Consider the following 14,008-nt stretch of genomic DNA (forward strand, 5'->3'; position numbering starts at 1 on the left):
TTATTTATTAATATTAGATAGACTAATATTTAATTGATAAATGAAAATAATGTTCATGAGACAATAATAAAAGAAAATAAAGGGAGGGGATTTAACATATGTATGTTGCATATAGTAATATTTAATTGATAAATAAAAAATTTGGCTGTTGGGCTTCTTCTTTATTTATACTTTTGATGAACCGCAACATATTGAAAAACATGACTGAGAGAAATAGAAATTATGACACTTAGTGGGTTTATGACATAGCAACACGGCACTTAGTGGATTGATGACGTGGCAGCACGAGGATTGAGAGAAATACAAGTATGACACTTAGTGAGTTGCATCTATATAGAATATATAGATACGATCGAGACGTGCATGCATGTGATTGTGAAGCGGCAGTATGTGTGCGTGGTCAGTGGTCTTTGACGTAGCACTCGTAGAGCTTGATGTCCATCTTGAGGCGGAAGTAGACGGTACCCTCGTAGGCGACGAGGCTTAGCGTGGCGATGCCGCGCGACATGAAGAAGTCCCCGGTGCCGCCGACGACGGAGATGTCCCTCGTCTTCTCGTACATGAGATCGGCACCCATGAGGTTGAGGGTGCCCGTGTACGCCGTGGAGTTGAACACGAGGGAGAAGGCCATCCACGCGTTGTACTGCTCCTTCTTGTCGTAGAAGTAGAAGCCCTGCGCGCGCGCCACCGGCTCCGACGACAGCGCCTGCTCCTCCGTCACCAGGTCGTCGAACACCACCAGCAGGCCGAAGAAGGTGCCGTTCGCCCAGTGCGACGTGCTCAGCGCCGCCGCCGGCTTGGTCACCGCCGCCGACGTCGCGTTGGCGGTGTTGTTGCCGCTGTACAGGATGTCGTGGTAGTACACCGTCATCTTCTTGCACGGCTCGTCCTCGCTGCGGGAGACGATGAGCCTCCTGCCGCCGTGCGCGACTCCGGCGAGCCCTAGCAGCAAGACAGCAGCAACGACGACCGACAAGCTGCTGAGCTGCTTGGAAGATGGATTCATACTGAGGCCCTGCATTGTTAGCTCAATCGATCGATCGATCGATGAATATAATGCAACGACGACTAGATCTTTTGGTCGATAAGAGCTAGCTAGTATAGCTGCTGATCGAGCTACACGTTGAGCGCAGCTAGCTAGCTCTTGTGTTCTTGTTGACTTGACTCTTAAGAGAATGCGCCTACGCCTATTTATAGAAGAGAATGAAGATATCTGGTGCAAATAAGAATTTTGTGAAAACCCGTGCAAACCACGGCAAAAAAGTCGTATAAATTCACAAAAAAATTACACATGTAGATTATATGATGCTATACAATCTTGTAAAATATCTTGTCCAAATTCGGCTTTGTTTGTGAGATATAAAAATAACAAATTTCAAGCCAGAAAACTGTCCAAATGATTTGTTAGAAATTTGTTATTTTTATATCTCAAAAACGAAGTTGAGTTTGGACAAGATATTTTACAAGATTGTGTATCATCATATCATCTACATGTGTGATTTTTTTGGTGAATTTATACGACTTTTTTGCTGTGGTTTGCACGAGTTTTCATGAAGACTGTGGTTTGCACTAGATACGTTCCTGAGAATGAATGGGGAGTACTCTGATGTGAAGTTGGTCCCACTATAATATATATATATATATTCAGGTGGAGGGTTTATTTTTTTTTTGGATGAAACATTCAGGTGAAGTGTTGGGAATTAATGGATGGAAAGTCATAATTTTAGACGAATATATATGTGCACGGTTGGTGCCGTCACATCAGTGTTTGATTTTGGTACTTTGCGTAAATATGCGTGTTAGGTATGATTTCGGTGTCATGTGTGCGCATTTCTCAATTATTGTAGCTCGGCGTCGTACCAACATGCGCCCGCTGTTTTACTGCCAAGAAGTAAAATGTCACAAGTTCTGAGCGTGCCCGCTGTTCATTAATTACACTTTGGTTCTCGCTCATAAGACAAGAGCACTCTCGGAGCTCACATCACTGCTGGGGTGTTGCTTGCGCCAGACCTCGACGAAGGATCGGATCTCCCAGGCTAGGCCTGCATTCGAGTTTGTTGTTGATTGTTAGTTGAACCAAGGCCATCCTATCAGCAGTGGCTCCTTAATTTGTCTTGGCACATATCCAGTTTCTCAACATGTTCAGCATCTTGCGCAGCACCATCTTCCCATCCGATCGACCAGACTACGAAAGATCATAGAGAGTTCCTTAGTTTCCGGACACTCCATAAAGTTGCAGAATTAACCACATTTTATGCATGCATGTTTTTCCTGCTCAACCACCATCTTGCCACACTCAAAAAATCAGCATGTTTTGTAGAGAGTGCATAGGTTTAACACCGCTGAAGCTGACAACCACACATGGGGTACCAAACATCCACACAGCAGAAGAGTGCATAGGTTTAACACCGCTGAGGCCGTGTTTAGATAGAGCGCAATTTTTTTTGCAACGGAATCTTGCTAATTTGAAGTACTAAATAAAGTCTATTTACAAAACTTTTTGCACAGATGGGTTGTAAATCGCGAGACGAATCTAATGATGCTAATTAATTCATAATTAGTGGATGGTTACTGTAGCATTACTGTTGCAAATCATGGATTAAGTAGGCTCATTAGATTCGTCTCGCGATTTACAGCCCATTCATGCAAAAAGCTTTATAAATAGACTTCATTTAGTACTCTATGCATGTGTCGAAACATTCGATGTGATGTTTTTTTTTTGTGTTTACGGGGTTTATGGGGTGAGAACTAAACAGGGCCTGAAGCTGACAACAACATATAGGGATTGCACATAATAGAGACTAGAAGAGTTTTGAAACTTCCATCACAAGCTTCAGCCACTGTCAGACTTTCAGACTTTTTTTCTAAAGTAGTGGCCAAACTTGGAATTGCCAAATCATTATATTAGTCTTCCTAGAATCTTATCATCTTACTATTTTCACTTTTCCAGGAGTACCCAAGTTGAGCTGCTTTATTTACTAGCCCACATCATTCCTTTCCAAGAAGGGGATGTATCTTGCTCAGGACAACATAATAGGTTGGGATTTTTAAGTCCTATATTTGCTATCCACTACTTTCCTCCATTTTACATCCTCATATAGATGGTGCTGGCCCCGTTTAGTTAGGAAAATTTTTTGGGCAAAAATTTTTGGCACCTTTTCCAACACTAATTATGAGTATTAAATATATATTAGTTATTAAACTAATTACACGGATGGACGGAAAAATCGCGGGGTGAATCTATTAAGCCTAATTAATTCATCATTAGAGATTGTTTACTGTACCACGACATTGTTTAATCGTTGCATAATTAGGTTCATTAGATTCGTCACACGATTTCATCCGGGGGTTATGGAATGAGTTTTGTCAGTCATTCACATTTAATACTCCTAATTAGTGGTCAAACATTCAAAGTTACTGTAGGGTGTGAAAATTTTTGGGAACTATCCGGGGCCTTAGCTAGGGAACTCAATTACAGAAAGCAAGCAGATTGGAATGCTATAGATAAGATTTCAAAAGGGTCAGTGGACCTCCACAGGAAAGAATCTTCCCTCGCTACCCAATAATCTTCTTAGGGCATCTTAGTGTATAATACCACATCGCCCTTATGCTGGGTCCCACCAAGGATAAGGTCGCAGCTTGTTATGTTTAAGGTCGAGGCCAGTCCTTTGGTGGTGGGCTCGTTGTAACAAAAACAAATCCTATCTCACCCAGATCGTGCGTCAGGAGTGAAAGTTTCTCTGCTCCGTTCCTCACCGCCGTAACAAAATAATAGTATTTTATTACTTAGGACCGAGCCTTAAGTTTGAGGGCGGTCCTCAACCTTTTTTGGCTTAAGACCTGCTTGAGGCCGGCTCTGTAGTGTGCGAGGTCGACCTCAAGCTTTCTTAAGACCCCCTTTCTGCACACACTACTGGTGCCCTTACAACCACATGCTGCATATCTTCTCTTCCAATCCAAGTCTAGCAAAGTGCAGAGGAATGGTGCCAAGATATTAAAACGAAAGGCAAGGCTCCTAAATTGATTTAGGGGTCATCATTTGGTCAGGCTGGCTGGAGTCCGGAGAGGATTTTAAGACTCTAAATTTTATGGGGCAACCCAAAAATACAAAATAGGGGTTTATATTTGTTCAGCCGGCTGGAATTGCTCTCACAGACAGCTTGATCAGTACTAGTGTACTACTCCGTAGTAAGCAAGGTGTTAGTTGATGAACAGCTAGCTAGCTAGCTAGTGATGGGCAGGTGCACCAACATCCACATCCACATGGCTTGCCGGGTCGCGGTCGGTGGCAAATCCTACATGCTATGCATCCGACCGACCGATCCAATCCTACCAGCTCGATCCGATCCTATCTAGCTAATAAGCCCCATACTAGCTAGCTAGGTATAAATAGACGCGTGCATGGAGATGAAGATGGGACTTGCTTGCGGAAGGGCTCCGCTTCATAAAATCAGCTCCACCTTTTAGATTCAGAAAAAAGGTGGAGCTGATGAATCCATTTGTGGCTGATGACTCCTAAAATTGTAGGATTTCTCTCATAACAGTAGCTAGGCAACGGAGAGAAGCCCAGTTCCTGGCAGGACGTTGCTCCGTTATGCAGCAAAAGAATTGGATGAGAGGGATGCAACGCATCACCACAAGTGAAGAGAGCTCCATCAATTCGTGGACCTCTGGAACAGACTCCAATCAGTAGTCCATCTCACCACCGAACCCGACCAGATTCAGTGCGTGGCGGTTCAAAACTGATGGCTGCGTCCCGTTCGGCATATAAGCTTTAGTTCCGGGGGTCCCATCCAGATTTCAATTGGGAAACAATCTGGTGGTGGAAAATAAATGTAAATTCTTCTTATGGTTCCTACAACGGAAATTGCTGACCGCAGACAGAATCTATCATTAAACGCGGAGGTCGAGCGAACCCGGTTTGCCAACTGCGCCGAGCGAGTTCGGAATGAAACCATGCCACCACACATGGCGGCAAACTACTATTCTCAATCGGTTTGGATGCACGTTGCGCACGTAACAGGGCAGCAAAATATCTTGGCGCGAAGCACTGATTGAAAGCATGGTAGTTAAGTCTGATGTCTGACTCAAAGGAGAGAAACTAGGGGTGCAAATGGGTGACCCTAAGATGCACCTCCGACCCTCTTTAATTCAAAATTTTATACTAGTTTTTTAAATTGAGATATAATTTTAGAGAATTAGTACAAAATTTTGAACTAGAGAGGGTTGGAGGGGCACCTAATGGTTACCAATTGGCACCCTAAGAAAAACCAAATAATTACTTACACCATCTGGATTCTCGAAGGAATCAGGGCCGTCTCCAGAAATTTGGAACCCCAATGCGAAATTCAAAATGGAGCCCTCAAATAAGGCACGGTAAAGGACCTCAAATTTAGTCTGGCTAATCTAAGAGCCAGGCCTTTAAAAGATTTGGACTCTTATCTTATATAATTTTTAGCTAAAAATATATAAGAGTCAAGTTAGATCGTGAATATAGCACTGATCGCTGGAGTGTTGGTGGCTGGCTGTCGGTGCTGGTCTTGATGATTGGCTAATGGCGATTTGCGGACTGCCGTCACTAGCCGGGAAGGACGGATGGTGGAAGAGACACATATGCTATAGTAGCAGATACTGCCGGATGAGGAACAGAAAATAAATAGTGTAAACATAGTATAAACCTTGATTGTTAAAATTTGGAGGCCCTCCATTTTTTGGGGCCCTGAGCGGTCGCTAGCTACTTCCATAGTTCCACCAGAGTTGCCATGTCGATCGACATTGAATATGGGCTAGGTCATGGTGCTGAAACCTTGAAGTCTAGGGATTGTCGGCTCGTGCACGGCCGCCGTGTCCTTGTTCAGCTCCAGGGGCCGGCGCCATGGCCTAGCTCCTTACCACAGGTAGGGGTTGCTACTCGCTAGCTACGTTGTGTGGTCGGTCCAAGGGGTCGATCCAGATGTGTAAGGACCGGGGGAGCGCGAGTACCTACTTTGGCGACGGCAGTAAGCCGTTTGATTTTTTTACTTAAAAAGTAGGATCACTGCCGGATCATATAAGAAAAATGCTATCGGATCGTATAAGAAGAAAGCAAGTTCTTACAATAGTTGTGATTACATAAAAAAACTAGCACACTCAAGATCTTAGAAGAAAGATACATAATATAAAAGAATAGGTAACCTCCCGGTCCTCGCACGCTTGCCGTCGAACCTCCATTCCTTCTTTGATCAATCCGAGAACTCTTGTAGGTGTTGGGAGACCCCTTGAAAAATGTGACGATTCCATTCATTCCACACATTCCAAGCCGTGTAAATTATTACTCCCGCCACTTGACCCCTCTCTCCTATGCACTTACAGCTTGCAGCAAAGAATTCCACCAAACCTCAACCTCAACACCTGGTACTGGAATGTTGATCAAGCCATCTATCCACGTGTGCCCTAGCCACCAAACTTCCTTGGCAAAACAGCAACGCAAGCATAAATGTGCCACCGTTTCCTGTTCATGGTCACACAAACAGCAAATCGGGTTACAGTCTACTCCCTTAACCTGTAAGATATCCATTGTTTGGATCTTCAACTGTACTAGCAGCCAAGCAAAAAAAAATGATGTTTGCCTTATGTCTTTGCCTTCCAAATCGCTTGACTGTTGAACATGCAGTAGCCCCCCTAGAAACTTTTTTTTTCGAAAACGCAGGAGAACTGCGCTTCATTGTATTAGAGAGAAAAAATAGTCCCCATACAAAGCTCATCTCTCATACGGGGACCAAATATGAGAGATGAGTTCAAAAGCACAAGACTAGCCTATGCAACAAATATGACCTGACCATGACCAAGACCTAGACATCTAGAGAGCACCAGCCAATCCCAGGCCTTGAAGCCTTTTAGCTCCGGCCAGGCACCACAGGTTATGCTCATCTTTGATTTCCCTCATGATGGAGGCGACCGAAGGGGTCATCCCTTCAAACACACAGGCATTCCTGTGTTTCTATAGCATCCATTCACCCAAAATTATTAGGGAATTTACTCCTTAATTTCTTGTATTCCTTCTTCACCTTTTTCATCATTTTGCGCCACCACTCAACGAAGCTGTGATCCCTCTGCCTAGGAATGCAATCACCAAGATTCAGAGGCGCCAGCAGATTAAACCAAACCTGTCTAGCCACCACACATGAGGCCAACAAGTGTTGTACTGTCTCATTTTCTTGATCACATAGAGGGCACTGATTGGGATGAGGCAGTCCTCTCTTTTCAAGACGATCAGCTGTCCAGCACCTATTGCGAATGGCCAACCAAAGAAAGACTTTACACTTATTTGGAGCCCAAGATTTCCAAGTTTTTTCCATGGCTCAAAGGTTATAGAACCCTGAAAATAAGCCCGATATGCAGACTTAGAGGAGTAACATCCCCCAGATTCCAATCTCCAAACATGTCGATCATCCATTTCATTCAACTCGAAGTCCTGGACACAATCCCATAGCTGCAAAAATTCCCTGATCACACTCCAAGTCAGACCGCCACGTATTTCAGTAACCCATTTGTTATTGGTCAAGGCATCTGCCACTGATTGTCTTTTACGAACTCTAGGAGGTATACAAGCAAAGACAGCTGGTGCCAGGTTCTCCACTGAACATCCATGCAGCCATTTGTATCCATTTCCTACCTCTGTATTAACTGCAATGGCAAACAATGCTAGAGAGTTTTTTTTAGGGGCCCTATACTGGAGTACAAGTTGTAGTATCTGAACTCACATGTAGACGCACACCCACACGCACCCACTCACACCACACGCAACACTCCCTACAAGTAAGCTAAGATCTAGTACAACCTATCATCTGCCTGCTCATGTGCAGAAGCACGGTCGGATGATGGCCACCTGAAAATTAGGGGAAAACCCCACATGAGGCACGCGGGTGGCGATCCCAGGGATCGAACCCACGCCCGACCGCTCGCGCACCTGGCGAGCGAGCCAACTGAGCTATGATCAGTCCTCAACAATGCTAGAGAGTTAGGATGGGAGGGAAGTTGCCCCCCCCCCCCCCCCCCCTAGGAACTGGATCTCGTATGCTGACATTTAAAGAGCTGCCATTTTCAAGCGATCTCATCGAGTGACTCTAAGAACTGGACCTCGTGCACCACCTCCCACAGCAAAACAAACTCTGCCATTTCTGTTGATGTGGACATCCGTCAAAGACCTAGGTTTGGGAAAGTCTTATTTTTTATCTCCTCTCTAACTAACACCTCCAAGCCAGCTTATATAGGTTCGGCGCCATGTCTCTCGGAGCATGTCCTCTCACCCAAGATGGATCCCAGAACTGAGCTTTTCTGCCATCTCCAATTGTGACTATAGTGCTGCACCTGAATAGTTGTCGATCAGTTTCAGAACAAGGGACATCAAAACCGACCCAATGCCTATCAAGGTCTACCCCATAAGTACTATAACCAACGAAGGTGTAGAGCCCTACTGAATCTCTCCAAATCGAGCACACCCAGACCCCCTCTAAATTTTGGACGTTTTACTTTCTCCAGGCTACTAGGCACTGACCAGTGACCACCTTTTGCTTTGATGTGTCATTCCAGAAAAAAAAATCTCGTTTGATTTTATCAATCTTTTTCAGTGCCATCTCTTAAGATAAAAAAAACTATTAGGTAGTAAACTGGTATTGAGGAAAGCACCGAATTAACCAACTTGAAATGCCCCGCTTTGTTGATGAAATTTCCTTTCCAAGCTGGTAAACGGTTTGCAACCTTGTTGATTATTGGCTTAATATCAACCCATCGCAATTGACGTGTCACGTGTGCGTAGAGGCAGACCCATGTATGAGCACGGAAACTCCTTCACCAAACACTCAAAGCCTTGCATCACTTTGTCCAACCTCTTGTTTAGTTTGCAAAATTCAAAATTCAAAAAAAAAAATTGCGACACCTGAATGGAAAATTTTATTTAGATAAAAACTAATTACACAGTTTACTTGTAAATTGTGAGACGAATCTAATGAACCTAATTAGGCCGTGATTGGATATTAAATTGCTACATTAAAACTACAGTGGCATGTGCTAATGATGGATTAACTAGCCTTAATAAATTCATCTCGTAGTTTACAGACGAGTTCTGTAATTAGTTTTGTAATTAGTCTATATTTAATACTTCAAATGTACAAAGACTCCCTTTCAAAAATTTTACAAGCCGCATCTAAACGAGGACCAAGTTGGCCAAGCTGATATTTTGACAACTTATCAGAAAAACATCACATTTACTTTGATTGATGTGGAGTACAGAGGCCTGCCAAACATGCCCAGAACACATTTACTTTGATTGATGTGGAGTCCAAAGGCCTGCCCAAACATGTCCAGAATATCAGCTGCAACCTGCACTTCCTCTTTGATTGGAATATTGGATTCAGGAAAAACAGCAGCATCGTCAGCATCGTCAGCACTCGGCCGCCCCCACCCCCACCCCCAACCAACGGTGGCTTAATGATGTAGCAAAAGCGTTTGACAGTGTGCGGTGGGAATTTCCAATGGAGGTGCTTGAGCAGTTTGGTTTTCAATCAAAATGGAGAGCTTGGATCTTGATTCTGCTGGCAACCGGCTCCACTGCAGTCATCTTGAATAGTTCTGAGGGTAATTATTCGGATATTTAGGGCGTGTTTAGTTCGTGATTTTTTTTGGGTTCGACTACTGTAGCACTTTCGTTTTTATTTGTTAATTAATGTCCAATCATAAACTAATTAGGCTTAAAAGATTTATTTCATCATTTACAGCTAAACTTATCACACCCGGTTTTAAGGACAAAACCGAGTGCATAACTATATGTATGCCAGGATCAAGTTTCATACATATAGAGACATCATAAGTGAATAATCAGTAACAGTATCACGAAAAAGAGAACTAAAACAAATAAAAGACTATCAGAGTTTACAGCTTATCATGGAAACGAAGGCTCCAAACTTCACAGGCAATCGACTGGGGGTTGTGCACGCCTAGAACTCAGCATCATCTTCAGAAAACTTCATACACCTTCTCCTTCTGAGCAGCAGTAAGCAAGGGTGAGTACACTTATGGTTGGTACTCAGCAAGGCCACAAGAAATAACCAGAATGTGATTTATATCCATCTTTAAGTTTATTAATCATGTGAGGGTCCAAGCCGCTCTTGACCGTGAGCACGGCTAACCGGTTAGTTTTAACTCTGCAGAGGTTGTACACTTTCACCACAATTCGCGTAAAAGTTCCGAAGAACTTTGAACCCAACCACGCATATGTGCTGATCAGGCACAATACCACACTTCCGAGGTGTGATTGCATAGGGACGCTACGAGGCCTTTACAAAGAATCCCTATATGTATGTGTTGGTCCCTGCCGTGCGGTCCCTCAGAAGACGCAGCTTCCTTCACCCGCTCCACAACACAAACTCATAACCACCAAGCGGAACAACCCCAACACAACATATAGTTCATCTAATTACTTAGCCAAGACCAGAGCCCATTAGTATTGTGGTTGTACTGTTTTCTTGGGTGGTTCTCCATGTTCCAATTAAATCATATCATCTTGTGAATAAAGCATAGATAGAAAGATGGTTAGGGTCACTTGCCTTTCTCCAACGAAAAGCTACTCTTACAGCTCTTCAGCTCTTGCTTGCATGGAAAACTTGACCTTCAAACTTCGAACATCGATACTTCTACTCGGAGCAATCAACGAGCAACCATACAAAGCAAACAAAAAGATACAACTAAGAACAATACACCAAACAAGATAAAAGCTTTGAAAGAACGCACTAAAGGATAGGGCTCGTTGCTATGGTTACGAGAGCGCAAGAAACGCGGAAAACGGAACTAAAACGGCGATTCTTCAGAATATACGGTGCTTCAGAGATCTAGTCGCGATTAACTAAAGAGTTAAGAGCTAGCGGAAAGATTTGCAAGACACAGAAAACTGTGCTCACAGAGGATAACAAGGTCACAAAGCTATCGCACACGTTGCAAGGATCACGTGAGCGCAAGAATCGATAAAAAATGGAGCTAAAACGAAGAAGATATGGCTAAAACAAGATTCTAGGGACTTGTTTGCAATAGATTTAAACTTTCAGGGGCTAACTCTAAAGAAACTAGGGACTAAAACGATATTTAACCTAAGATACAGGGGCTAGCTTGCAAAACAACACACTAAGGATGGCAGGTTCTATTTTGGAAAAGCTCAGGGTGTTTTCCGTAAAGATTTGGACTAAAACAGAAATAGTTTTGAACTGCGATGCACGGAGGGTTGATTTTGGAAAAACGGAGGGGTTTATTTGCAAAAATGACCACGGTTGAACAGTATTTGGTTTAGTTGACTCGGGTCATATTAGATCTGGGCCGCTGGATCTAAATCGGACGGCGGGAGTGGATTGGGGTGGGCTAGCGGCGGCGCAGAGCTAGAGCGGGCGGAGCGGAGCTCGCGGCGGCGCATGGCGGATGGCGGCGACGGCGAACAAGACCGAGCGGAGCAGAGCGAGAGAGAGGGAAGAAAAGACGGAGGAAGTTGCTCACCGGAGAAGAAGGAAATCGTCGGAGTCGAGGAAGAAGGCACGGGGTCGACGGCGAAATGGCGACGACTCACGAGAAGGAAGACACCACGACGAAGAGGACAACGAGCTGAGAACTGGGGTGGCGTCGGATTTCACCGGAGATGCACGGATGCGGAGGATGGTGGGATTCTGGGGAAAAGATTATTTTAGGGATTCCCAAACAAGGAGGCTCCCTACGGGTAGTCTATATTTTTGTGTGGAGTTGCCATGAGAGGTTGGTTTAATATATAGAGAGAAAAGTCTCGCCATCCCACATCAACTAGCAATGTGGTACTAAACCTCCCTCCCATGCTAATGGGCTTTACGTGCCTTTAGCCCGTTAGGGAACACATGAATGGGCCCTTGAGGTCCATTAGGGATTTATGCACTTTTGATAGACTTAGCCCATTTAAAATTTCGGAATTAATTATTTTCGAAATTAAAATAATTCTAGAAAAATCTAGAATTCATATTTAAAGTCCGAAAAATATTCCAAATGGCCCGAAAATTCTAGGAAAAATCCTAGAAATATATTGGGACCTAACGAACTCAAATAAAATATTTGGAGCTCATGAGAAGATTTGGAAGAGCCTCTAAAAATTAGAGTTTGCTCTAGGGAAAATGGGAAAAGAATCCAGAAAAATCCGGAAAATTCCCGGGAAGAATTTTTGATGATAGAACACGTTTTGAAAGGTTTTCACACTCAACAACACTATGCATGTGACATGAATGCATCACTAGAAGAACAACATCATTTAATTTGAAAAACAACCAATATTTATTTTCTTTTACACTAAATTCTCTGTGAAGAAAAATAAATGTTGAGAAAATTTTAAAATTTTGAGAAAATTGTTGTTTTATTTTTAATTTTAATCACATCCTGAAATTCAAAAATTTCAGGGTGTGACAGAACTACCCCCCTTAAAAGGAATCTCGTCCCGAGATTCACAAAGCTAGCAAGAGACAAAGGTTTAAGTGGGTAGCATCCAACACACATTAACTGTCTTCCTGGTCTTTCATCCTTACAATGTCTCCTCAAACATAATCCTGGATTCATGGTAACTCACAAATCACTTTATGGATACTCAGTCTAACTCCATTTGTAACTACCCATTCTTTTCTTGACTTCGTTGACCCATCTGTCGAAGAGGTTCCTTCGCACCTTGATAAAGTGATTTGAATAGAGCTTGATTGCTTCTTTCTGGCTTGAGTATATGGTATCACTTCTCAAGTCCACAAACACATCTCATAACATTCAAGTAAAGTGACGAAGATAAGCCAACCATATAGTTCAGATCTTTTCATACATCCTCAGGCAGCCACTGCGTTGTAGAAACATGATTTTCTTGGTTTAGTATCTTGGCGACTCGTGGTGGCATGAGAATTGGAGACTAACGACATTCTCATTTGGCAGAGATATCCTGATCATCCGTCTTGGCAAGGGGATCAACTGATGATGTCTGACCGAGTGTATGGCTATTGGAGCTTCGGTTCTTGGGTTGATCATCATTCTCCTTTTCACCAACTCTTGGTGGTCGCAACTTAAATAAATCAAGGTAGAGGGGGGAAAGACATGGGGGTAACAAAAAGGGAAAGAGAGCATTCTTGTCTTCAGTTTCTTTCATTTGTTGATCATTGTAGACTAGTGTTGCCATGAACTTCTTTCTTGACATCCTTTAAATGATTAGGTAGAAAGATAGAAGATAACAAGGAGGTGGGAGGTACATAAGTACCCATCTAGGCTACCGATGTTATTGTAGGTAGAAGACCCACAATACACCGACAATCATTACAAAGAAACGAAACAGACAAGGTCATAAAGACAACATCATCATGCAAACACTGAATTCCACCAGTCAACATAGTCAAAACGATGCTAAACGTTGTTAATAGAGTTAGAAGGGGTACTCCTAAACTTGATTATATCTTCCAGCTTCATCATGGATGACACGTGCCTCCTTCAACTTGCCCAGCGTTGGCTTCACCATCGTGATTGCAGTAGTAGTGATAGTGTCACCATGTGGCTCAAGCTTGATTCTTTGGTAGTGCTTTGAATTTTCCATCCAACATGAGCAGGAAGGTGAGCATGTGGTATTATTTCCAATTCAACTCGACTCCTTATGATGAACTAGCAGCTCTATTCTTAAGATGACTTGGATCTCAGATGACTTGGACAGGCATTAGTATACATGGCGCGGTTCATCTAAGTATTTTTGAATCAGAAGAGGTACTTTGGAATCAGAAATTAAAGGATGATTCCAGAGCGGTATTTATTTGGAAAGAAAGGTGAGGCACTAAGCACATTGTGAATAAAGTAAAGAAAAGATAGATCCAAAAAGGTAAGTAAAAAAAATTCAAGGAGCCCCTTTCACCAGCACATCAAAAATAGGTGAGCTGGATGAAATTGGAAAATCATACCTCAAGATGGAGGTATGATCAAAATCAAGAATTGATACAGGAAAATAAATAGACAA

General features: G+C 43.1%; 1 protein-coding gene across 1 annotated transcript; it reads right to left on the reverse strand.

The window, feature by feature from the left end:
• Positions 1–125: 125 nt before the first annotated feature.
• LOC120661956 (dirigent protein 5-like) lies at positions 126–1,175 on the reverse strand. The gene has a single exon (XM_039940990.1). It carries the CDS (start codon positions 1,019–1,021, stop codon positions 401–403), a length of 621 nt encoding a protein of 206 aa, XP_039796924.1. The 5' UTR covers positions 1,022–1,175; the 3' UTR covers positions 126–400.
• Between the last annotated feature and the right edge of the window lie 12,833 nt (positions 1,176–14,008).

The sequence above is a fragment of the Panicum virgatum genome, chromosome 2N (genome assembly GCF_016808335.1).
Source record: "Panicum virgatum strain AP13 chromosome 2N, P.virgatum_v5, whole genome shotgun sequence".
In the NCBI taxonomy this organism is placed as follows: Eukaryota; Viridiplantae; Streptophyta; class Magnoliopsida; order Poales; family Poaceae; genus Panicum; species Panicum virgatum.